At 41.2% G+C, this 27,357-nt stretch overlaps 1 protein-coding gene and 1 long non-coding RNA gene across 5 annotated transcripts in view; one reads left to right on the top strand and one right to left on the bottom strand.

Moving 5' to 3' along the window:
• The window catches only part of LOC132393134 (uncharacterized), a 108,319-nt gene extending 104,317 nt beyond the window's left edge, over positions 1-4,002 (bottom strand). Inside the window, exon 1 of the long non-coding RNA XR_009511763.1 lies at positions 3,834-4,002. This is a non-coding gene — a long non-coding RNA (uncharacterized LOC132393134). The remainder of the gene's footprint in view (positions 1-3,833) is intronic.
• Positions 4,003-4,041: 39 nt separating this feature from the next.
• Positions 4,042-27,357, top strand: part of dedd1 (death effector domain-containing 1) — a 34,143-nt gene continuing 10,827 nt past the window's right edge. For 3 of the 4 annotated variants that reach the window (XR_009511757.1, XR_009511762.1, XR_009511758.1), the window contains exons 1-2: positions 4,042-4,853; positions 9,917-10,027. Coding sequence is in view for 1 of the 4 variants with exons in the window: in XM_059967975.1 (XP_059823958.1) it covers positions 4,364-4,853; positions 9,917-10,027 (601 nt within the window). In the remaining 3 variants the exon portion in view is untranslated. The remainder of the gene's footprint in view (positions 4,854-9,916; positions 10,028-27,357) is intronic. The other variant, XM_059967975.1, reaches the window with a different exon arrangement.

Below are 27,357 nucleotides of genomic sequence, written 5' to 3'. Positions count from 1 at the left end.
TGTTCATACCATCAGGTTGCAGACAGATGGAATATAAGGTGTTGCTCCTCCAACCTGAGTGTGGCTTCATCACAACAGTGGAAGAGGCCATGGATAGACATATTGGAGTGGGAATGAGCAGTGGAATTAAAATGGGTGGCCACTGGAAGATCCTACTTTCTCTGATGGACAGAGCATAGGTGCTCAGCGAAGTGGTCTGCCAATCTACGTCGGGTCTCACCAATATACAGGAGGCCACAATAGGAACACCAGACACAGTGTATGACCCCAATCTGGAAGTGCCGCCTCACCTGGAAGGATCGGAAGAACACTGATTTCCTGAAGCTCTCCTCTCTAATGCCTCCCCCTCCCCTTTACTATTCCCCATTCCCTTTTCCCTCTTTCACCTTGCCCACCCATCACCTCCCTCTGGTGCCCCACCCCACCCTGCTTTTTTCCCATGGCCTTCTGTCCTTTTCTATTAGACTCCCCCTTCTCCAGCCCTGCATCTCTGTCACCAACTTCCTAGCTCTTTACTTCATTCCCCTCCCCCGCAAGGTTTCATTGATCACCTTGTGTTTCTCTCTCCCCTCCCCCAATGTTTTAAATCTACTCCTCAGCTCTTTTTCTCCAGTCCTGCCGAAGTGTCTCGGCCCAAAACGTCGATTGTTCTCTTTTCCATAGATGCTGCCTGGCCTTCTGAATTCCTCATGTCTGTGTGTTGGTTGTATTTCCAACATCTGCAGATTTTCTCTTATTTGTGTTTTTTTTGCAATATATGTTTTGTTTCTTTTGATGCTAAGTATTGCTTGTACACTCTCATGCCTTTCGATACACTCCCCTAATCAATCGCAGCTAATTCTCTTCTCATTCTCAACACTATTATTAGTCTCCTTTGTTTAGATTTAAGATCCTAGTTCTATACTGAACCTCTCTTTTCCAATGTAAACTCCTGTAATATTATGGTCAATTTTCCTCAAAGGCCCCATGACCAACTAAACTAGGTTACTACATCAAGTTCTGGGATTGACTTGGAGAGCATTCAATGCAGAATTATCAGCATGATATTGAAACTGCAAGGGATTACTTCAGAAAGGAGAAGTAAGAGACCACAGATGCTGGAATCTGGTGCAAGATAAAACAAGCTGGTGGAAAAGTCATTGGGTCAGGTCAGATCTGCAGCTGGAAGTGGGCCGTTGGTGTATTGGACTGAATGAGGTGTGGGAGATAAAGAGGTGAGGGGAAGGGGCAGACTAGAGGCTGACAAGTTGTATGTGAATCTGAGTTAGTAAGGACTACAAGCAGATGGGATCAGGTCAGGGAGGGAAAGGTGTAGATGGGCATCAGTCTAGGACGTGATGTGAAGGCTAAGGAGGGACCAGAGATTTGGAACCTGAGAAGAAGAAATGTGAACCATTGAGGTGAAGGGGGGAAGGTAAGCAGATAGGAAGAGTAGGAAAGTGGAGGGAGGGGGTAAATGGGGTTGAAATTTAGATTAGCTGAAGGATAGGAGTGACTATGGCTTCCCCATTTCTTCCTTCGTTCCCAAGAGGCTCAGGAGAAAGTGATTTGACCATGCTGCTCTGAACATTTGCTTCTGTATAATCTGAACATACGCATGGGAATAGCCAAATAAAGGCATCTTTTCTGGGCCCACTTAAAGAGCTGAGTTGCTGTTTCAAAAAAAGGGAGGTTCTTCTTTACGCATTTCCACAGATTTAGCAAAATATCCCGAAGAATTCAACAGGGATGTTGGTAAAGGGAGATAGTACACTGAGCCATATGGACGGATGAAGACAACCTCATCAAAAGAGTTGGGTTTGAGCTACATCTTATTGAAGACAGGCAGCACGATTTGGAGAGCAATTGGCCTTGGCAGCTAGGAGAGCGGCAGCGAATCAGGATGCGAGTTGCGCTGGCCAGCTCCGGGTAGGAGTGGCGGGAGAGGGCACACAAGGATTTCGAACTGAGCTCGGCGATTATAAATATCGGACCATTGTTTAAACTGGAGCCACTAGCACCTGGAGTTTAGATCAGCTGAGCTCTAGGTTCTCACATCTTTGGTGGGCAGGATGAGAGGGGCCAGACAGAGGAACAAAAGCAAATGGGGGGGGGAGGTGTAGGAAAGAGCAGCGGATCAGACTGCCTTTTGAGCCTGCTCTGTCATTCGCAAGGATCAGGGTTTGGTTTGATTTCCCTGTCCTTTCCCCCCACAATTAGCGCTTCCCCTATTGTCTGCCCAGTCCCATGGCCGACCTGCTGAGCAGGTGAGTGGCTACCCGGTGTTACTGATGACAATGCCCAATGCCTTCGCCGGAGGATATTACTGGTCGTGCGGCGCTGAAAGGGCTTTGCCACAACGTGCTCGTTGCGAGCAGCCGGCGATTGTCAGCACATTTGTGGGCGCAGGAACTGCTTTCAGATGAATTTGGCTCACCATGTAGATGAGAAACAGTGGAACTGGATGACAAATCCTCAGCGATACGGGAGGAAATCGACTGAAGGATCTAGTTCAGGACTAAATCAGTAACCCCCCACCACTTACTGCGAGATTGCCACCGAAGGGTTATTGTAACCGAACCTCTTGACAACACCCTCGAAATCAGAGGTTTTCTGCTTCAAATGACAACCAAGGCACAACTGCCCTTATATCAAATCACCCCCACCCCCGCCTCCAGAACACCAAACAAGCATCCCCTGGGTCCCAGGGTCCTGCATTATGCAAGGCGTAATTGTGATGGAAGCTGTTTTAACATGTACCTGTCCACTAAACCGTGCAAATGCATCCCCCGTGACAATGAGCGACCAATGTGAACAATGAACGGTGTGGCGTGCTCGAAACCGTACACCGGACACACACACATACACACAAACCGCCGTCACGAATCCAAAATTTAAACCGGCGTTAATGCCAAAAGATCACCAAATTTGGCAAAACCACACACCCGGGATTATTCAAGGTTTCCCTGCAAATACTGAAAGGGTTTGCCGGCGGGGATTCGTCGGTTTAAGTACAAAAGGAAAAATAAAATAACGTTAAGAACGGAAGTAACGAGCTCATCTCTGAACACGGCGTAATTCTGCAGCAATTAAAAGTGTATTCGTCGAGCTCCCGGTAAATTACAATGCTGGGAATCCCGGCGGCAGATGCTGCATCGTCAGCTCCCTCCCTCCCTGCCTTTCTTCCTCTGATCCGCACAGCAGTTGAAATCTCACAACCCCAATTCCACACCTTTTAATTGATTTTTGGGGGTAATATACAAGACATTAATTTCCGTGCCTTTCCATTGATTTTCTTCCGTAAAAAGAAAAATATTTATAAACGAAACCACCACGCGTTCCCTCCATCGAAAGAATACACTTTCTCTTTGCAACCAATAAATCATTTAAAACCTGCAAAATTAGGTGTACTCAGTCAAATCATTTTCTAAGTTTCATCAAAATCCACCTTCCAAATGAAATTGCAAAAGTTTATAATGAAAATAAACCTTTTCCACAGTATACTTTTGACGAAATTCTTTTATTCTAGATAACACAATAACTGGAAACAATTTACAAATTTCTTCATATACAATAGTCTGCTTGCATTATCTATTACAATTTGCATTGTCCAATAAAGTATCCTAACCATCTTTTGCAAATAGTTAATCTGTTGAATTTTTTTTAAGATCAATTTGTTTTTTGACATAAAACATTCAGGCGTTTGTACAATCTCTACTTAGTAACAGAAGGAGAAAGAGCCACAGCAACCGCATTAGCCCTTTTTTTTTGCAATCAATAAAAGGAGTCCTAAATTATGCAAAGAGAAGCTATTAATATGCAAAAATTAAGAAGATAGAGAGAGTGCACATTACCGGCGCTTCCATCGGTGGGCGCTGACTCCATTCAGTAGTCGCAGACGCAAGAGCCCACCTCTGCCTCGCGTCGCTAAGCAACGCGCCGTCAATCACCGCCACCCGCCTCCTCCAGGGATCCGGCGGAAAATAATCATATGCAAATAAGATTGCGCAGGCCAGCCAATAGCCTCCGCCTCTCCCCTTCCTCCCTCTCCCCCCCCCACCCCAGTCCGTCATCAATCGATAGCGGGCAGGGTCGCCGCGCAGACGTGTTTGACAGTGCTGAGGGGTTGCTGCTCGCTTTGGGCGGGGAAATCGGAAAGGCGGCCCGGGATTTCATGATGGGATTACGAGACTTATTTTTCCCTGTTCTCAAACGAGGGCAATAAATGTGTTGAGGATTGTGAAGAAATTTGCCGACGGGAACGGATAGACCTCGCGGAAGGAGCGAAGAGCGACACGTCAACACACCCATCGTCGCCACCGTTGGCGGTTGGTGACGTTCGAAGGAGCGAGTGCGCGCACCGGCAGGGCGGGAGCGTGTGCGCATGCGTGACCAGAAGGTGCCAGAAGCCGACGAGGACTACGACGGGGGAAAAAAAAAGGACGGTCCGGGAGGGCGCGACATGGCGGCCGTCAAGCGAGCGCGGTGGGAGGAGGAGGAGCTGATGGGTTGCTACTGCATGATATCCCTACACCAGATGTTCGAGTCGGTGGGCTCGCAGCTGACCGAGGCCGACGTGGAGGCTCTGTCCTTCCTGCTTGACGAGGCCTACCCGCTGAGCCCGGCGGCCGAGGCCCCGCCAAGCCCTGAGGAGATCGAGGGCGTCGACTGGAGACCGGATAGCGTTGACGCCCTGGAGCGGCCACTGGATACCGGCCGCATTCACCAGCCCAAGAGCGGCGTGCGCCTGCTGTTTGAGCTGGAGCGGCGGGGCCTGTGTGACGAGACCGGTTTCGGGAACCTGCTGCAGCTGCTCCGGGTCATCAACCGGCACGACCTGCTGCCCTACGTCAGTCAGAAGCGGAGGAGAACAGGTAGGGGCCCCGGCGAAGCGAAAGGGAAGGCCTTGCAGCCCGTTGCCGGGATTCAGTGGGTGGTCCTATAGTAAGTGAAGTCTCCCGCTTTTGTGGGAGCAAAGGGCTGGTTGCTGCGGCTCCTTTTGGACCCAAGCACAAAGTCAACGTGCAATAACCATTAGCAGAGTTTTCCATTTGAGCGGATGGGAATCGAGTCTGGCTGCACTGCTGAAGGGCGGTTAGATTTATTGTCATGTTCACCTGAGAAGATGCTAGTTATCTGAGCCCCTCGTAATCTTCATAACACGTAATCTTCGTAACATTTCCCAGTTCTCCCCTTAGCCTCTGCAGAATCGGGTTCATTTTGTCACCCAAACACATTATTCTAAATTACAAAACCCACATTTGTCCTATCTGTCCTTGTAGCACATGCCTGCTTATCGTGTTCTCCACCCCCTTCAAAGCTTCTAGGTCCTTCTGTAATGGGTCGACCAGGATTGAATGCAATACTGCGTGTGTGGCCTAACCTTGTAACAACTTGCTGACTTTTGAACTCGATGCTTTGATTCATAAAGGCTAGGATGCCATATGTCGTCTTGACTGCCCCATCAATGTGTGCCCACTTTCAAAAGAAATGGTGAATTATGCAGTAGAGCAAAAGTATTTGGGCTAGCAGGTCCACGTCAGTTCTGAAGGAGGCATTCTGCTTACTTTCCTCTGCCCCTGCAAAAGGACCTGTCACCTTTTTTTCAATCAATTATCTACATTTTTTTTTGTAACAGTAGGCTACCCAGTTTAGGAGAATTCTATGCTATCTCCCAGTATTTCCAATCTGCATACGTTCCTAAGGTCAGGGTCAAACCAAGCTTCTGGAGCTGGAAGGCCACAATATTATGTTATGCCTCCACGCTATCCGTAATGAGCTTTTATCCCTGGCCTGTTCTCTCAAACTGATATTTTATACACTTTACTTTTGTAAGTAAAATCTAATTAAAGTTCTTTATTGTCTCTGCATTTATGATGCAGAATTGGATTTTTTGAAATGAGTGTATCTCTTCAGAGGAGCAAAACAATGCCATCAGTTTGAGCTAATCTAAAGTCAGTCACAAGGAATTCTTGAGATTTAAATTCATTCTTAATGTTAATGGTGAAAGCAATAGAAATTAAGACTGGCAAATCTCCAGCGCGTTTGATTTATCTTCTAACACCTTTAAAAGGAGGGGAAAAGCTGAAATATTTTCTTCCAAAGTTCATCCAGTTTCCAAGTTCTGTCTTTTGAATAGTAGCCTAGAGAAGAAAACAGCTCAGCAATGGCTGAGCTAATGTGAGAGTCAATTTGGCATTACCACTGGTGTTATTAGGTAGCCTCGATGGTGGTGGGTGTGAGTAAGTAGCACCAGAATTGTCAACCCCATATGGTTTAGCCTCGGATTCCTGTAAGGAAAACAACATTTCTGCAGAAGAACACGCTTGTGGTACAGTTGAAAGTCAGTATTAAACTTAGGACTGTATTTAAGCACTTTGCAAGTGGATGAAGGAGGCAGCTAACCTGAAGTTCATGCCTCCAAAATGCTGTGAGCTTTCAGCTAGTTGAAATCTGAGATGTTAAGCTAAAAGCATTGAGAAAGGAAGCAAGGTTCAGGCAAAATGATTGTATTCCCAGTTTGGCATGGGCAAATGATTGCTTAAAGGACAAAGTAGAGTGGATGTTCATTTCAGTTTGGCTGACTGTCACCAGTGGTGCAGTACAAACTATCCAGTGTATCAGTTACCTGGATGTAATATGCACAAGTTTGTTAACTGAGTGCTATGCAGAAAGTCTGCAAAAGAATATATGCAGATGGGTAAGAGGGAGACAGTTGGAATATGATGTGAGAAAGTAAAGTTGTACAGGTGGAAGAACAGAAATTGTGTTCAACTGAGCTGGAAGTAATTAAAGTTCAAGAACTAGGAATGCACGTCATTTCCACTGTTCCATTGCTCACTGAGGTCATGGCTGGTCTTCCACTTTGCCATTTCTTGCCCTGGTTCAGTAGATTTCCCTTAATGTCCATATTTTTGAGAAATTGACAGAACATGTCCCTTAAGGCCGATTTCTTCAGCTGGGCATTAAGCAGAAAGAGTTTACATGAGTGAGGTAAACGAAGGAGATTCTGCAGATGCTGGAAATGCAGAGCATCTCTTTCAAAATGCTGAAGGAACTTAGCAGGTCAGACAGCATATATGGAGAGGAATAAGCAGTTGATGTTTCAGGCCTAGACCTTTCATCAGCACGCATGTTTTTGGATTATTCAGATTGGCTTAATGGTTAGCACAGACATGAGCCAGACTGTCTGCTCCTGCCCTGTGCTGTTTCAGGATAATAGTTCGGCTAATAAAACACCGAGGTGTAGGACAATTTTTTTTTAAGCTGTGAAACTTTTCTGTAACTGGTCGAGCTATGGGAACAGGTTTTTTAACAATTAAAGTTTCAAAGTATATTGGAAATGAGCAGAAAAATGGACAATCTAGATTTACTTTGATCCTGCTGAATAGTGTATCATTCTTAAATTGTGACTGTTTCCTGTCAATGCTTTTGCTCATGCATTCTGCTTTTTAAAACCTTTAACTATTTTCAGTTGCCAAATCAAGCAGGTTATGAGACCAGAGATGTCTGGATGGAGTAGCATTTATTAATGACTGGTCCAGTTTAACAAATTGCTCAGTGTTTGGTGGTCTTGCGGTGTAATTAGTATTTTATCTCTACAGTTCTATTTTCTCAAAATTGTTTCGATATACAGCTTTATAAGCATAACATAAAACTATAATTGTTCTACCCAAAATAGGTTTGTTAAAAATTGCTTTGACTTGAAATATGAATCATGGATTTAGCAATTAAACCATGATCCTGAAATGTAGCTTTTAATACAATCTTTACAGATAACCAATTCCTTCTCTAAGCTAGAAGTGTTTGCAAATAGTATGGAGATTTTATTCCTTAAGTAGCTGCCTTCAAAAAGGCTCAAGTCATTGTGGGAACTGCAGATCTGCTATCTCAATACTGTTAATAAAGCAATGTGAATCGTTACTACAGTGGACAGAGATGCCAAGAGAAAAAGGATCTAAAAATAGGGTTGTAATTAACAATCTATCGAGTACTTTTGAAAAGGTTGAGTAATAAAGACAGTGCTGTAGCATGGGTTTTCATGGAATTGAAGACTATTTTATCCAAAATGATTATATCTTTCCCCAATTCCCACCCCCAAATTCCCCAGTCTGACCTTATACCTCTAAACACTCTGGTTCCATCGGCTGCGTATGTCTAGGGAAGACTGTCTCCAGCCTCGCCAAACATGTGAGTTTGAGGTGCAAAACCCCGAAGCACCCTGTTTGTGCGGATGCTGCATGATTCATTACCCTGTTACAAATAAGTACCACAAAATTGCACAGTACACCACATACAATTAAACGATTTAGTTTTAAACTCTTAATTTGACCAAAGGTTAGTGAAGAAAAATACAAAAAAGAAAAGGGCCGATTTTAATGAAACAGTCTTATGTGCTCAAGTTGGAGCTCACGGTTTCCTCTTCGCCGATCTTCCTTTGATCACCCTGGGCTTCGTCGAATCATGGTCCCGCTCTGGGTCAAGTCCTATAACCTCTTCTCTCTGGAGTCTTCTCCCTTCATCTCCCGCCAATCCAAAGACCCAGCTCATACCCGTGTCAGGCACACAGCACGAAAACACACACCCTTCATTGGACGGCTGACTTTCCAAAGCACCCATTATCTCTAACCATTACCCAAGCTCTGCTTATACAGGAAGACCATTACGTTAACAGTGAAACCTTTCCTGCCTATTACTTCCCCTGGGTCATCTCCTTCCCTCCCTCCGATGGTCCACTCCCCTGTCGTATCAAATTGCTTCTCTATCCCTTGACATTTCTCACCCACCTGGCTTCACCTGTCATCTTCCAGCTAGCCTTTTTTTCTTCTGTTTCTCTCCCCCCACCACCACCTTTTATTCTGGCATCTTTCCTTCATCCTAAAGAAACATCTTGGCCCAAAATGTCGATTATCTATTCATTTCCATAGATACTGCCTGACCTGAGCTCCTCCAAAGTGTTTCACTTTGAAATTTCAGCATCTGTAGACTTTCTGCTGTTTAATCTTTTAAAGATCTGTTAAAAATCTTTAAAGTTATGAAGGGGCTCAGTATGAGGGGAGAAACTGAACAATGGGTTGGGTGTATAAGGTTATCACTGACAGATCATAGAAAATGCGTATCTTTGTTCAAGGGTGCATTTTCTTTGTTCAATTGAAGCAGATAGCTTGGACACAATTAATTGAACCATAAGGCCTGAGAAATTGTGGATCAAGTGGGTGAGGTAATAAAGATGTTCTTTTGGGATAAATACTGATGTGCGTTCAAACAGTGCAATAGGGATGATGCACTGCAATTTAACCTCACTGCATTTTATGACCACTTTAAAAGCTCCACCTCAATAATGAGCACAGGTGCTTTTAGTGCAGAATTTGTTTGCTTTCTTGGACTGGGAGCAAACTTTTAAGCTGCTAAATAGAAATCAGTTCTAAAAACCATTGCCTTGGAGGAGCTGTTTCTTCAAGATGTTTCTTTTTCATATTCCACTACTTCCTGATATAATTGACTCTCTAAGACTGAGGCCAAGGAAACAGCACTTAAACTTTGAATTGTGTTTTGTTTCAGCATTCACTCCATCAAGATTTTGTTTTCATTAATTCTGTTACTTACTTGCTCACTTTAACTTGCCCATGTTTAATCTTTTGAAATCAATGCAAGTTATTTGTTGGAGTTGAACTTGTGATGCCAAAACCATTGCATTGGTTGCGTCAATAGTATTGTGAGCTCCATTATATTGTAACTAAACAGTTGTTTAGTTCATTCTGATTCTGCCTGATTGGGTGATTGCAAGGTTTGTCCTATATCAGCCATTATTAGGTTGTGGAACTTGCTTCAGAGCAAAAGTTGTTTTATTTACACCTATGATGCAGTTACTAGGCTCATTTAGTGATGTAGATTGATCTTCCAATTTAGTCTTTTTAACTTCTCTTTACTCTTCCAGTGTCTCCTGAGAGGTGCACGTACGGAAGACCTGCATCAGGAATTAGAGACCAGATGGAAAGCTGTTTAAGTTCCGAGCATGCTAATTCGACACAGAGGGATTGGGAATCAGGTAATATTCAGTCTTGCCCTTGGCCTCTTAATAAATTCTCCTGCTATGGTCAATGTTAGAGACATAGACCAGTTTAATATTCATATTTAAACAATGCAATAAAAGGCGCTGCAAGTACGTTATACAATAAAAGAAATGGGTTTTGTTTGAAAGTGCTCAATCCAAGCAAAACATTTTCTTAATGAGAACCTGCAGATGCCTGAAATTCACATCAACATATGCTGGAGAAGTTCTGCAGATCGGACAGCACCTTTGGGGTCATAAACAGTTGACGTTTTGGACGGAGATGCTTCATTGGGACTGGAAACTGCTGGGGGTGGGGGGGAAGAATCCAGAATCAGGTGGTGGGGGGACTATATCCTCAGGCATATCTTATCTAATGATACCTTTGTTAACTTTCCTGAACTGTGTTCAATATTCTAGCTGAGGCCTTGCCAGCAATTGCCTTAATTTTCCCCCCATAAACAAGAGTAATCAAATGCTTATAACATGTTCATCATCTTGCTTTGCCATATTTAAGGATTTGTGCTTAATGATGTGACAATCTTTCTAGTTGTCTACAATATTCAGAATTCTACCAAGTAGTGGGAACTACTTTATTCCTCCCAAAGTACCTCAACTTAAACTTTGCACTGCAGTGTATCTGCCATATTTCTGTCCATTGAGCCTATCTAAACAATAATAACCTTATTACATTATAACATTTTATATCTTCTGAAAATTATGGGTAAATTTTGTTTTTCAAAATGGAAATCAAAACTCATCTTTCTCAATTGAGCCCCTGCCTAATCCATTGCATCTTTTGCTTTAACTGACTTAGTTCAGTATCTATTGTGCTGATTTCCATTTTAACAGGTCTTCACTGTGTTACTATTACCTTGGTCAGCCTGTTAATTTAAAATTTATTCAGGTATAGAGCACTGAAGCAGTCCATACTGACCATGTTGCCAGACTGAGCTAACCCCATTTGTTTATGTTGGACCATTTCCTTCTGTGCCCTTCCTACCTGAATAAGAACACTACTGCACAATACATAACCTACTGAGATCAATCTAACCCTTACCTCCTACATAGTCCTTTATTGTTATCATATGCTTATCTAACAATATCTCAGATCTCCTTAATGTGTCTACTTCTACCACTACCACCTCTGGCAGGCTGTTCCATGCACTCACCACTCTTACAAACAATATCCTTGCCTCTGACTTTCTCCCCCGCCCCATATTTTCCTCCAGTCACCTTAAATTTATGTCCCCTCATATTAGCAGTTTCTGCCCCTGTGACAATACCTCTGCTGTCAACTCAATTAATGCTTCTTATCATCTTCTACTCTATAAAGTCATCTCTCATCCTTCTTCGCTCCTTGGGGGAAAAACCCTAACTCAAATCAACCCTCACAAGGCTTGCTATCTAATCTAGGCAGCATCCTGTTAAGTCTCCTCTGCACCCTCAATAAAGTCTCCTTTAATGCACCCTTCCTATAATGAGGTAATCAGAACTGAACACAATAGTGGTCTAACAGGGTTCTATAAAACTGCAGCATTACCTTGTGGCTCTTGAATGCAATACCCCAATTAATGAAGACCCAACACTCCATACACCTTCCTTAAGGGATCTATTGATACAGATTCAAGATTCTTCTGTTTCTCCACATTAAGAATCCAGCGGTTAACACTATATTCTGTCTTCAAATTCAGCGTTCCAAAATTAATCACTTCACACTTTTACTGGATTGAACATCTGCCAAATTTCAGCCCACCTCTGAATCTTGTCAGCATACTGTTGTAACCTACCCGAGCTTCTACACAATCCGCTCCAATGTGCTTTGTTACATCCTCAGAATTCATTCAGGCTTGTGATGCATAAAGTACCCCTCAGAAAGCCATGCTGACTATCCCTAATCAGACTATGCTTCTCTAAATGCTCATAAATCCTCTCCCTCAAGCATCTATTCCAAAATTTGCCCACCACTGAACTGAGATTCATTAGTCTATGAATCCGTACTCCCTTTCTTGAACAAAGAAATGCCATTTGCCACCATCCACTTGTCACTGGTGAGAATGCAAAGAACTTTGCCGAAAGTGCAGCAATATCTTCTCTCGTAATAACCTGGGGTGCATCCTGATGAGGAACTCTGCAGATGCTGGAAGTCCAACCAACACACACAAAGTGCTGGAGGAACTCACAGGCTGGGGAGCATCTATGGAAAAGAGTAAATGGTCAATGTTTTGGGCCAAGACCCTTCATGAGGACTCTGAAGGATGTCATGGCCTAGCACCAAATCCAATATGGCCTTTCCTCTAGTCAGCTTGACTACATATTATGTCAATCCTTCCTGGACACAAATAATGAATTTTGCCCCATCTAAACTTTTTGCACTCAGGAGGTGCTGATCAAATACTAGGAAAGTTGAAATCTCCCATGACAATAACCCTCATATTTCTGCACCTTTCTAAGATCTGCCTCCCAATCTGTTCCTCAGTGTCTCTGTTTCCATTGGGGAGAAGGTGGGGAATCTATTGAATACTCCCTTCTGTTTGCTTTTCACACATTCTATCTCAGTAGACACAATCCCTCCATGACATCCCTTTCTGCAGCTATCCTTGAATAGGAATGCCATTCCCCACATCTTTTACCTCTCTGTCCGTTTTGAAAGATGATCATTGTGCTGTGTTGGATGATGAGGGTGATCATGGTCTTCCATTCGTCTTTATTCTGAGAAGTTCTAATAAGCTCTTCAAAACTTTTGCTTGTCCATCCCTTGATGTAACTCATGTCATGCACTGTTGTCCACAACTTTTTCTTTCATCAATTTATCCTGTCACTGCAAGATGTTCAAGCTTCTCTTTCCTCAGTACACGTCCCTGAAATTCCAGCTGCTATTTCCTGATTGATATTAGCTCCCTTCTTATTCTGGCTTTTTACACACTTTTTCATTTGTTACACTGTTCTTCCACGATATTTTCATTGTTCTTTTCAAAAGCCACAATTCTATGGCTTCAAGTCTTCCCTCATTTTGCTTTGATATCGTCCAACATTCGCTTTCATATGTTGTGGAATAAACGTAGCACTGAACACAGTTTTGTACTCCTAGAACAAGTGTTTCAACAAGTCAGCAATATACCCAGACCATCTGCCCAAGGGGGGCCAACCTTTTACATTCCATTCATCAATTTTTTCACGCACGAGTTCAGATGCGCCATACAACTGTTCCCCATTCAATTCTTGTAAAAATGTTAGTATAGACATATTTAGCATTTTTACATGATATATTGATTTAATATAAAACAAGATAAACATTACTTACCTTAATGACACTTTTAACAAATACATTGTCTTTTGATTTCTTCCTTTTTCTCAGTCACATTCTTTCCGTAACTCAGACTCGAGCACTAGCTTCTGTTTTCTGTTTTCCTTCTATTTCAGTCTGATGTTGTTTTATAGTGTCTATAGTGTTTTATAGTGTCATTATGTGAGAAAGTGTTTTCACGGACAATACACAACAGTTTTCCTGACTAAAAATAAAAACTCATTTTCCTGCTGTTGGTTGCGCCACTTCTTTTTTTTTTTAATTTTTTTTATTAGTTTTTCAAAACATTTTACAAATTAAAAACCCCAAATCCCAATGAGGAACATTAAAACAGTGCAAAATTAAGCATACAATAACAATATGCTACAAAGGAAGAGAATTTAGCAAAAAAAAAGCACTTGAATTAAAGACAAGTAAGCTTAGTATCCTCCCCAAGCCCCACAACACAAGAAAAAACAACAGCAGCTCCAGACCAACTACAACTCAATATAGAGAGTATAAGTCAGGACAGCCAAACTCCCAGACTGTGAATACACTCAGCAACAGAGGGTTAATAATGCCTTCTACCAGAAAAAAAAAAGGAGCTGAATGCAAGGGGCCGAAAAGAAAAAAAAACCCTAGTCAAGAGGAAGGTTATGAAAGTACTCGATAAAAGGTCCCCAGACCTTATGGAACTTTAGATCCGAATTGAGAACTGAATAATGAATTTTTTCGAGGTCCAAACAGGCCATGATGTCGTTAAGCCATTGAGCATGAGTGGGCGGGGCAACATCTCTCCATCTGAGGAGGATCAAGCGTCTAGCCAGGAGAGAGGCAAAGGATAGTATTCGGCATTTGGTCGGACCCAGACACAAATCTGTCTCGCCCCAAAAACCGAACAGAGCAATTAAGGGGTTTGGTTCTAGGTGCTGATTCAGAATACACGATAACGTAGTGAAGACATCTTTCCAGAATTTCTCCAAGCTAGGACAGAACCAGTACATATGGATGCATTTATCACAGAGCGGACTAACGCTAGGGTAGAATCGAGATAGTTTAGATTTAGAGATATGGGCTCTGTTACGTATTCAGGCAACAATAAATATATGAGTTCGGCAAGGGTTTCTTATAACAAACAACACGTTTATTAAACACAGAAAACAAACCCCCCAAAAGTAAACAAACACTACCGTAACCGGAAACAGCTGCTGAGCGGCTGTTCAAACAGTTCGTAAAGTGATATTCCAAAACAGTTCTTTAAAGTGATATTCCAAAACAGTTCTTAAAGTGATATTGCCAAAACAGTTCTTAAAGTGATATTGCCAAAAGTTCGATATGCTCACAGTCCATTTAAAAGGAGAGACTTTACAGGACGATTTAAATTCTCTTTCACGTCGCTTGCTTCGATCCCCGACGTCGAAATTCCCACGAAGAATTTACGAAACAGAACGGCTTAAAGGCACTGACCTTTCCTTCTCCACTACCTTCAATCTTTTCTAGGTAAACCTAGGGATTAGCACGAAGATAGTCAACGAAATCCTTCCAAATAAGGATCAAACAAAGGTCGCCCCCGTTTCACCGTAGAAAGCGATTCTCCTCGATCTTTACTTCCAACCTTGAATCTTCACTCTCCTCTAATTCCCTCGAACTAACAGAATCATAAAGAACCTGTTGGCATTAACCTTTTAAACTTTAGGCATTAAATAAAAACTTCATCCTTCAGCTAAACTGCGTCATCACTTCAAACACGCAGTGGCATGAAGTCAACTTGGCAAATCCAGCCACGAACTGCCCCTCCTCACAGGGTGGGGTCTACCTTTTATAACCTGTGTAAAAAAAAAACCATCACATGATCTCTACTGGCGGGAAAATGACGTCATTCCACCATCACAAGACCATCACCTCAAGTCCAGTGCAGCTTCAACCCCAGTCACATGACAAGGGCACCACTGTCATGTGTCACGAGTATGTAACACCTCCCTCCAAAAAAAACATTTTTGGTCTGACAAGAACAAAAATTTTTAACAATTGCTTACAAGAAAAACAAAGGTATAAATTTTATAACATTCACAATACACAACACCATCATATAACAGCTTATAACTCACAATACAGTAGGAGTGTTACAATTGAAAAAAAAACCACTCCATAAAAAAAATTAGTGTACATTCAACATCGAGATAGACAATCAGCAACCACATTATCTTTACCTTTAATATGAGTTATCACAATATTGTACTCTTGTAACATCAAACTCCAATTTAATAACCTTCTGTTTTTGTTTTTCATCTTACTCAGAAAAACTAACGGATTATGATCAGTGTAAACAATAAGTGGTTTCTGAGTTGTACTAACATATACTCAAAATATTCCAAAGCTAAAACAAGAGATAACAATTCTTTCTCTATTGTCGAATAATTTCTTTGATGCTTATTAAATTTCTTAGAAAAGTAAGCTAATGGATGATCAACCTCATCACCCTCATTCCTTTGCATTAATACTGCTCCTGCAGCCTCATCACTAGCATCCACAGCCAATGAAAAAGGTTTTCCAAAGTCAGGTGCCTTAAGCACAGGTTGTTGACATATCATTGTTTTCAATTTTTCAAATGCTTCTTGACAAGGCACCGTCCATACAAACTTCTCATTCTTCCGCAGAAGGTTAGTTAATGGAAGGGCAACATTAGCAAAATTCTTACAAAATTTCCGATAATATCCTACCATTCCCAAAAACCTTCTGAGAGTTTTTTTCCCCGTTGGAGTGGGAATCTCTAAAATTGCCTGAACTTTTGCCTGAACAGGAGCTACCTTACCTTGACCCACAACATAACCAAGGTAAGTCACAGTGGCATGTCCAAATTCACTCTTAGCTAAATTAATAGTTAAGTTAGCTTTTGAAAGCCTTTCAAACAATTTCTCCATCGCAATAATGTGTGCTTCCCAAGTATCATTTCCTGTCACTAAATCATCAATATAAGCATCAGTATCTTTCAATCCCTGAATCACAAAGTTAATCATCCTCTGGAAAGTACCTGGGGCATTCTTCATCCCAAATGGAAGAACATTATACTCATATAACCCAGATGGAGTTACAAATGCAGAAATCTCTCTACCTCTGTCCGTTAATGGAACACACCAATACCCTTTCAATAAATCAATCTTTGTAAGGAACTTTGCCTTTCCAACTTTATCTACACAATCATCTACTCTAGGAATTGGATATGCATCTGTTTTCGTTACAGCATTCACCTTCCTATAATCCGTACAAAACCTAATACTACCATCTGGCTTTGGCACCATAACACATGGCGAACTCCAATTCGAGTTAGAATGTCTAATGATATTATTCTCTAACATATATTCAATTTCTTTCTCAGCAAGTTCACATTTTTCCATGTTCATCCTATATGGATGTTGTTTAATAGGTTTGGCATCCCCAACATCTACATCATGTGAAGCTATAGAAGTCCTTCTCGGAACATCTGGAAACAACTCCCTATATTTAAGAATCAACTCCTTCATCTGTTGTCTCTGCTCCAACTGTAAATGTGCTAATTTTTCATCAATATTTTCCAGAATGGTTGAATTTGGTAACCTAACAGAAACAATGTTGGATTTAGAATGAAAGTCAGATGAATCATCTGTCATGTTCCTAGTTAAATCAAACTCATTCTCATTAACCACAACAGTCACAGTATCAGATTGTTTTTCAAAATATGGTTTCAACATATTTATATGGCAAAGTTGTGTTGACCTTCTACGATCTGGAGTTTTTACCATGTAATCCACATCATTAATTTTAGACACAATTTCATAAGGACCATGAAATCTAGCTTGTAAAGGATTTGTCTGCACTGGGAAAAGAACCAACACCTTATCTCCAGGCTTAAACATCCTCATCCTAGCGTCTTTATCATACCAAGTCTTCATTTTCTCCTGAGCCAACTTTAAATTTTCCTTAGCTAAGCTACAAGCTTTATGTAACCTGTCCTTAAATTTCAACACATAGTCCAACAAATTAATGTGTACTTCCTTATTAATCCACTGTTCTTTCAACAAAGCTAAAGGTCCTCTAACTCTATGCCCAAACACAAGTTCAAATGGACTAAAACCTAAAGATTCCTGTACCAATTCCCTTACTGCAAATAAAAGTAAGTTTATACCCTCATTCCAGTCACTTTCATTTTCCACACAAAATGTCCTAATCATATTCTTGAGGGTAGAATGAAACCTCTCCAAGGCACCCTGCGATTCTGGATGGTATGCAGACGAAGTGATTTGCTTAGTTCCCAATTTATAAACTATCTGTTGAAACAATCCAGACATAAAATTACTGCCTTGATCAGTTTGTATCTCCTTAGGTAAACCAAAATAAGTAAAAAAATTTATAAGGGCCTTTGTCACAGTCTTAGCTTTTATATTCCTAAGTGGTACTGCCTCTGGAAACCTAGAAGAAGTACACATGATAGTCAACAAATACTGATAACCAGTTTTTGTCTTTGGTAATGGACCAACACAATCTACAATAACTTTAGAAAATGGTTCACCAAATGCTGGGATAGGTTGTAATGGAGCTACTGGTGTAACCTGATTTGGTTTACCCACAATTTGACAAGTATGGCACGTTTTACAAAACATCGCCACATCTTTTCTTAGACCAGGCCAGTAAAAATGTTTTAAAATCTTGTCCACAGTTTTCCTTACCCCTTGATGTCCACCTAAAGGCACACTATGAGCTAAATTCAAAATCTCATTTCGATAAGCTTTTGGAACAACTACCTGGTAAACAACATTCCAATCCTCACTTGCAGGAATTGTAGGTGATCTCCACTTCCTCATCAACACTCCTTTTTCCAAGTAATATCCTACTGGCACCTTATCAATTTCACTATCTAGTAAAACCTGCTCTTTTAATTTTATAATCTCAGAGTCTCTATTCTGCTCTGCTATCATCTCCTTCCTAGGCAAAGATAAATCTTTATAGTCAGACTTACTCCCAGAATCTTGTTCAAACAACGAAGATAAGAAAGTCTCTGACACATCCTCAAAACTCGAATCCTGAGTTGAACAGTCCTGAATAACAACCTCATTCTGCACATCAATCTTTTTAGCCATAGCTCTAGTCACAACACAGGAAGAATCTGTGTTAGAATTCAACTCTGGTTCCTCTGACTCCATTGTCAAATTTACTTCAGGAAAAACTTGTCCACCTGCCAAGTCATTACCTAACAATAAAGAAATACCCTTCACAGGTAAGCTATGCTGTAATCCTACTTTAACAAATCCAGTAACTAACCCTGATTTTAAATTTACTTTATGTAAATGTACAGGCATAAAATCACTTCCAACACCTCCTATGTAATTTACCTCACCAGTATCAGACTCTTCATTAAACTTCAACACACTGTCTAACATCAATGATTGAGAAGCACCAGTATCCCTAAGGATTTTTATTGGCACCAGAGTAGATCCTTCTTTCAAGGATACAAACCCTTCAGTTATAAAATGATCTAACTTTCTAACTTGGTCAGACTCTAACAAAGCCTCATTTGTTTTTATCAAACCCTGTAACTTTACAGGTTCTTCAGTATGTTGCACACAAGCATCTGGAACTGCTTCCTTCTCTTTCTTTTTCAATTTGAAACAGTTAGCTATTACATGGCCAGGCTTCTTACAATAGTTACAAGTAAGACCAAACTGTCTTTCCTTCACAGGCTTTCCTTCCTCATCAACTTTCTCATTAACCTCCGATTTAATTTCAAATTTACCTGGAGTCTCCGTGTTATTTTTCCTCTTAAAAATTCTGCCCTGAGGAAATTTGTTCTTATGGATCAAAACATACTCATCAGCTAATCTAGCACAGTCCTGCAATTTATCAGTATCCTTCTCATTTAAGTAGGTCCTTACTTCAACAGGAATGCTTCTTTTAAATTCCTCCATTAAAATCAGCTCTCTCAATGTATCATAGTCCCCATTTACATTTTTAGAAGAAACCCATCTCTCAAAACACATAGCTTTATCATAGGCAAATTCCACATAAGTTTTTTCCACAGACTTTTTCAAACTTCTGAATCTTTCCCTATAAGCTTCTGGGACTAACTCATATGCGTTTAAAATATGACTCTTTACAATATCATAATCAAGTGCTTGCGCAGCTGTTAAAGCTGTGTAAACTTGTTGTGCTTTGCCTTTAATTACACTCTGTAACAACACTGACCATTTATCTTTCGGCCACTCTGACATCCGAGCAATAGTTTCAAAATGTTGAAAATACCTTTCCACTTCTGTTTCACTAAATGGAGGGACCAATTTAATTTCTTGACTAGCAACAAACGTTTTTTTAGAACCAGAAGACTGATTTCCAGTCCTTAATTTCTCCATTGCATATGCAAATTCTCTCTGCTTTTGTTCCATCTCCAATTTACACCTCTCCAATTTCATTTGTTCGATTTGCAACTGCATCTCCAGATTACTTATTTGAAAGGACTCTAAAATCGATTCATCAAAAACACCCGAGACCACATAGTGTGACGCGATTTTCCTCTGTATCACAGCCTTAGAAGTAGTCTGCAAAATACCTTTAAGTTGCAATCTACTAGCTAGCTCAAACACCTCAGTTTTTTTCGCCTTCGCCAACACCTCTGCAGCTGGCGAAGCCAGAAACTCATCAATATTCATTGCTGCCGAATACCACAACAAGCCAAACAAAAGAACCGAGTAATCCCCGTTTCCAAAACACCGATTTAAAAGTTAGCAAGCATTCAAACTCAAAAAATTCAATCCCGACGCAGCCCCCATATTTAATGTTACGTATTCAGGCAACAATAAATATATGAGTTCGGCAAGGGTTTCTTATAACAAACAACACGTTTATTAAACACAGAAAACAAACCCCCCCAAAAGTAAACAAACACTACCGTAACTGGAAACAGCTGCTGAGCGGCTGTTCAAACAGTTCGTAAAGTGATATTCCAAAACAGTTCTTTAAAGTGATATTCCAAAACAGTTCTTAAAGTGATATTGCCAAAACAGTTCTTAAAGTGATATTGCCAAAAGTTCGATTTGCTCACAGTCCATTTAAAAGGAGAGACTTTACAGGACGATTTAAATTCTCTTTCACGTCGCTTGCTTCGATCCCCGACGTCGAAATTCCCACGAAGAATTTACGAAACAGAACGGCTTAAAGGCACTGACCTTTCCTTCTCCACTACCTTCAATCCTTTCTAGGTAAACCTAGGGATTAGCACGAAGATAGTCAACGAAATCCTTCCAAATAAGGATCAAACAAAGGTCGCCCCCGTTTCACCGTAGAAAGCGATTCTCCTCAATCTTTACTTCCAACCTTGAATCTTCACTCTCCTCTAATTCCCTCGAACTAACAGAATCATAAAGAACCTGTTGGCATTAACCTTTTAAACTTTAGGCATTAAATAAAAACTTCATCCTTCAGCTAAACTGCGTCATCACTTCAAACACGCAGTGGCATGAAGTCAACTTGGCAAATCCAGCCACGAACTGCCCCTCCTCACAGGGTGGGGTCTACCTTTTATAACCTGTAAAAAAAAAACCCATCACATGATCTCTACTGGCGGGAAAATGACGTCATTCCACCATCACAAGACCATCACCTCAAGTCCAGTACAGCTTCAACCCCAGTCACATGACAAGGGCACCATTGTCATGTGTCACGAGTATGTAACAGCTCTATGAACAATCTTAAACTGTAAAAGGCAGTGGCGAACACAGAGAGGTTGAGTTAACCGATTTGAGAACTGAATCCCAGCTCTCCTCAGATAAGGAGATACTTAATCCTGCTCCCAAGCCATTTTGATTTTATCCATGGGGGCCCATCGTAAGGCTGCTAGTTTATCTCGGATGATTGATATTAAGCCTTTACCTAGTGGATTCATGGAAAGAAATAGGTCCATAGCATTTTTCGCAGGCATTTCAGGAAAGTTAGGAATTAAAGGAGCAATAAAGTGTCGGATTTGGAGATATCTGAAAAAATGAGCATTGGACAGATTGAACTTAACAGAGAGCTGCTGAAAAGAAGCGAAGCGATTATCAATGAAAAGATCTTCAAAATGTCTAATGCCCTTCCTATACCAAACCTGGAATGCTGAATCGTATGTAGTAGGTAAAAAAAAGGTGATTATGAGCAATAGGGCTGGAAACGGAAAACCCCTGGAAACCATAGCATTTCCTGATCTGAGCCCATATACGCAAAGTGTGACTAACAAGAGGATTAGCTATTGATCTGGGCAGACTACTAGGGAGTGCAGAGCCAAGAAGTGCAGAGATAGATAATTCTTTAGTGGAGCTCAGCTCCATCGCCACCCAGTTAGGGCATTCGGGTTGGCCATGGAAGAAAGACCAGAAGGTAGCACAACATATATTAGCTGCCCAGTAATATAAATGAAAGTTAGGTAAAGCCATGCCACCCTCTTTTTTTAGATTTTTGGAGATGGATTTTATTAATTCTAGAGCGCTTATTCTGCCACAGATATGACAAAATAATAAGAGGGTTGCGCCACTTCTAATCATCCAATGTGCCGCAGGTTGGCCATTCCTGATCTAGCCAGTATATTTGATTTTTTTCCCATGAGTATCAATCTGTCTTTCACGTTCAAACACCCACTAGATGTATAAGAATTAGCACTCATAAGCATCTTCAGCTTGTGTACATGACCAGAATTTTTCAGTTTCTTCACCTCTTTGCATTCTCCATTCATCCATTGTTCTTTTGCTTCACTACATTCTTCCTTGGTTTCTTTGTTCATAGTTTTAAATTTGGCTCTATTCTTTAACATGATTTTCTGTCTTTCATTAGATCCAGAATTACAGCTTTTTTCTTTCTGTATCACTTCATTGGACACATCCATCACTTCCTTTTTAAATTTCAACTAGCTTGGTGTGCTCCATTGTCAGAGCTTCAAATCTGTCCTTCACTGCTGCCATAAGATATGGGAATAGAATTAGGCCATTTGGCCCATTGAGTCTGCTCAATCCATTATTCCTCTTAGTCCCAATCTCCTGCCTTCTCCCCATATTCCTAGTGTCTTTCATCTTCATGTCCAGATCTTTCAAGCAAGCCAAGTCTTGATACTACTTGCAATAAAATAGACACTTCAACCCATTGCATTTTTTTTCCTTATCACTGCCTATCCTTCACCAGAGTCTCTGTGCACTGTATCTACCTGTGTACCAACTGCTCCATCCTCTGGCCTATCTTTGGGTCCTATTCCCATACCAAATTATTTTAAATCCCCCGATAACTCAAGCAAATCTGCCTACAATTTATTGCCAACCAGTCCTGTTTTAACTGTTTCTGTTGTGTGGCACAGGCAGCCATCCAGAGTTATTACCCTTGAGGTCCTATTTTCAGCGTCTTATTCTCTTAAGGATCTCATCCCCCTTTCCTACCAATGTCATTAGTACCAATAATGTAGGGGTGACTACCTCCCATGTGAGCTGTAGATCCTCCAGCTCCAGCTAGATACACTTTAGTTTTCTGGGAGCCTGGAGGTCTCATAGAACTCCCACACCACTGACCCTAGAACTATTCCCACTACCCTTGAAAGCTACCAATAGACAGACAAAAAGATACTTAGCAGAATTTTAGCTTGGCCTCTGCCTCTTGTCACCAAAGCCTCAGGTTTCCAACTCTTTACTCTGGCCGACTCATACTATGCCTGCTCCCGCAATGACTGCTCTGCTTTAATTACATTTCTTTTTCAAAGTAGATATGTCACCATATTCAACTGAGATTCATTTCCTTGTAAGCATACCAAGCAAGTCTAGAGAATGATAAGTATAATAGTCAATGAAAGACTGCCCAATCCAGAGTGCAGAAGATGCCAAACTGCAAATGCAAAAGAAGAAACAATAATAGTTAATAAATATCAAAAGCATGAGAGTGTCTTTGAAAGTGAGTCCATTGGTTGTGAGAACATTTCAATGACATGGCAAGTGAATCTGGTGATGCAATCCCTGAGGCTCTTGTGCCTTCCTGATGGCTGCAATGAAAAAGCACATCCTGGGTGGCAGGGTCCCTGATGATGGATACTGCTTTGCTGTGACAGCGTTTCATGTAGAGGTACTCAGTGGTGGGGTGAGTTTTACCCTAGCCGGCCTGGGCCATATCCACTTGTTTTTGTAGGATTTTCTGTTCAAGGAGATTGGTGCTTCCGTACCAGGCTGTGATATAGCCAGTTGGTATACTCTCCACTGTAGAAGTTTGTCAAAGTTTTAAATGTCATGTCAGATCTCTGCAAATGCTGCGAAGCTTTCATTGTAATTGCACTAATATGATGGGCCCAGGACAGGTTCTGTAATGAGCACTGGCTCATGGACCTCAGGGTTTCCTTCTGTTCTATAATCGGCTCCTTGATCTTGCTAGCATTGAGTGAGAGGATGTTATGACACCAGTCAGTCAGATTTCAATCTCCCTCCTATATGCTATATCACCACCTTTGATTCAGCCTATGAGAGTGTTGTCATTAGCACTGCAACTGTGTTTAGCTATGGTCAAACCAAGTAGAGTAGGGGCTAAGCACAGAACCTTACTGATGTAGATCATGGTCCAATCCACACGGACTGGGGTGGGGGGGGGGGGGGGGGCTACAAGTGAGGAAATACAGGATCCAATTGTACAGGGAGGCCTTGGAGCTTGTTGATTAGTTTTGAGAGAATGATGGCGTTGAATACTGAACAGGCAGCTCTACAGTAAACAGTGCTTCTCTGATACTGTGGTATCCCAGAAATTTTGCTTGATCAACAGATTTTTTGGAATATTGAATGTTAATATTGCAGCACACTTTAAATTCACAAGTTTCAAATATTAAATTCTATAGAGTTTCAGGGGAGCACAAGAGTGAAGGTCCAAAGATTTTTAGGAAGCATCAGAACTTCCTAATAGATAGTATGTATACTATTGCAGTTCCGCTGAATGGGCCACAAGGATTAGTGGTAGACAATTGGTATATGAAATTTATTATTTTGCCACCAAGTAACGTGTTCATGAATGTATCATTGTACAACTATTTGATAGTTGCATAACTTGCTAAGCAGGTATTTAGTAAAGCATTTGGGATGCTTTTCTGTGTATTTAGATGTATTATAAAGTCAGGGAGATTGTGATGAACCTTTTTGAAACAGCAGTGCTCTGGTGTGTTTTCAATTGCATTTTAGGAAGGATGTGATGGTCATGGCTTCAGTGAAACAACCTATGACTTCCAGCACTATCCATGCCCAAGGAGAATTGAAAACTTGAACAATGCTACTTTTCTTTCTCCCTCTTCTGAGAGAGCTGAAGGATCTAGACAGATGGGCACATTTATAAAAGCTAACTGTTCCACAAAGTCTTTATTGTCTCTTGTAACCTTCACATCTCACTTACCTCATGAAAATGAAGTATTCAATTAATAATCAGCTACCTTCTGTGACCCTACATGATCCCTTAATTCATCTAACATTTACACTCTGAAAAGGTAGTGAAAATAGACAGCGCTAATTGCATTGAAGTGGATGGATAGGTATGTACTTAAAATTGGAAGGAATGAATAAGACTGATTGACTTCCAAAGAGCTGGAGTACATATTAATAGCTATGCCATATCCTGTATGATTGTGTGGAAAAACAACATTAGAAGAACTTTGTGGGACAGACAGCACTGGTGGCAGCAAGTGTATGTCAGCTTATCTGGTTGAAGTAATCTTGAGTCAGCAGGAAGTCTGCAGGAGGACCTGTACAGATTAGGAGAGTGGGCAAATGGTGAGGTAGTGTATGATTGTGCAATTTAGTTAAAAGAATAAAGGCATAGACCAGGCATGGGCAAACTGCGGCCCGTTAAGCTTTTTAATCCGGCCCGCAGAACTTGATGAAATTATATTAATAAACCTTGTTAACGTTTTTGCCCCGCAATTCTGGCGTTTTCCCAATAGATGACGCACTCTATATACATTTGTGGCGACCCATTTCCTGGCACATCCGAACCGGCTCACAATTAGCCAGCGTTCCGGCTAAGGGAGATAGCCTGCGGGGGTTTGCGAGCACAGAGCTTTGGAGCCTCTGCCACGGGGGGCAGGTTGAGGGAGGCTTAAAAGTGAGGCTGGGGATTTCGAATAAAGTTTTTTTTCTTCGACTCCAGTTACCGACTCCGTGTCGTAATTTTAGCGCTGCATGTAGCACACCGCTACACATTGACCTTTGTTGAGGTGCAGTGTATTACTCCACATTTGCGCTTTACTCTTTGTTCGGCTCGACCTATTTGTGTGAACAGGCGTTCAGCGTCATGAACATCAACAAAGCCAGCCACAGATCCAAGTTAACCGACCAACACCTCAGATCCATCCTGAGAATCGCCACAACAAAACTAAATCCAGACTTTGATGCGCTGGCTAAAAAGGGAGACCAACAACACTGGTCCCACTGAAATTAAAAATAAGTTTCTTCGTTGTGTTATGTGAAAAAAAATGCATTTGAAAATACTTTTTTCAATAAGCCTTACATGTTACATGTCATTTCTGTTAAGTGATGGACATGAGTAGTGCGCAGGTGCACGTACGTTCTCAAAATAAAAAATGCGCTCCAGATCAAATAACGCGCTCCGCGTACTGGCGCGCTGTCAGTATTATGTCTTTGTGCTGGTTGTTGTTGAGTTTTGGCACAGGGGACAATTGAATAAGAAGGAGCAGGACAAGTAGACCTGCATCTCCTACCGTTTTTGAAATAAAGACAGTCAGGAGGAGAGTGATGATGATAATATCTTGAAGGATAACAGAATTTTCAGTGCTTTAAAATAATAACTGTTACTATTAAAAAAAGCTGTATTTTATTCATTTAATTTTCAGTGTTTTAAAAGTCATTTCAATAAATAGCTAAATACCATGACTTCAAAGACAGATATTTTGTTGTAATGCATTTGTTCATTTTCAATTGAAATTAAAGCACATGTTTTCTACATATCCCATGATATTTTATTTTCTCTTCTGAGGTGTATTACCAAAACGCTCCGTCCATCTGCTCCTGGTCCGGCCCCCCTGTCAAATTTTAGAACCCTTTGTGGCCCACAAGTCAAAGTTTGTCCACCCCTGGCATAGACTATGAATGGGAGGTGAATTCAGAGTTCAGAAATCCAATGGGACTTTTGAGTCCTACTGCAAGATTCCTTAAATGTAAGCTTTCATTTCAAAATAACTAGAATAGCAAAACGAGGAGTAATGCTGACACTTTATATGGTATTGGTCAAACTGCATTTGGGTATTTGAGCAGTTTTGGGCCCCAAAACCTAAGAAAGGTTGTGCTTGCATTAGAGAGGATCCAGAAGAATTTACAGTAATCCTGTTAATAGTGGGAGAGCCTAGGACCAGAGGATATCCTTTTAGGTCATCCTTTTAGAACAAACGTGAGGAATTCCTCTAGTCAGAGGGTGATGAATCTGTGGAATTCACTGCCACAGAAAAGCTGTGGAGGCCAAGTCATTGGATATTTTGAAAGTGAAGATTGAATCTTGATTAGTAAAGGCATTGAAGGTTATGGAGAAAGGCAAGAGAATGAAATTGAGAGGGGAAATGTATCAGCCATGATCAAATAGGGGAGCAGACTTGATGGGCCAAATGGCTTAAATCTGCTCCTATATCTATGGTCTAGGGCAATAGACAGATTGCTGTGGGAATGGGAAGTTTAAATGTAATGCAGTTGGAAACTGGAAGGTGGCTGTTGCAGAGGTTCTCTGGAAAATAGTTGCCTAATCCATGTTGAGGCAGTCATATACCTCAAGCCCTGAATTCCGTAGACCTGATTGGCAGAGATGCAAGTGAGCGAGGTGAATGTCATGTTACATTTTTACACTTGGAGTGGAGACATTGTGCAGGCAGATGGAATGGGATTAAATTGGCATTGTAACAACACTCTGCGCTTTCAGTTGCCACTTTACACGAAGATGTGATTAAGCTGGAGAGGGTACAGAAAAAAGTTGTTGCGGGTCTGGATGGCTGAAGTGATTAGGAAAGATCGGACAAACTGGGTACAATCAAAATGAG

This window comes from Hypanus sabinus, chromosome 1 (assembly GCF_030144855.1).
Source record: "Hypanus sabinus isolate sHypSab1 chromosome 1, sHypSab1.hap1, whole genome shotgun sequence".
Classification (NCBI taxonomy): domain Eukaryota; kingdom Metazoa; phylum Chordata; class Chondrichthyes; order Myliobatiformes; family Dasyatidae; genus Hypanus; species Hypanus sabinus.
The sequence above is the reverse complement of the archived record's forward strand: the minus strand, read 5'-3'. Positions and strand labels throughout refer to the sequence as shown.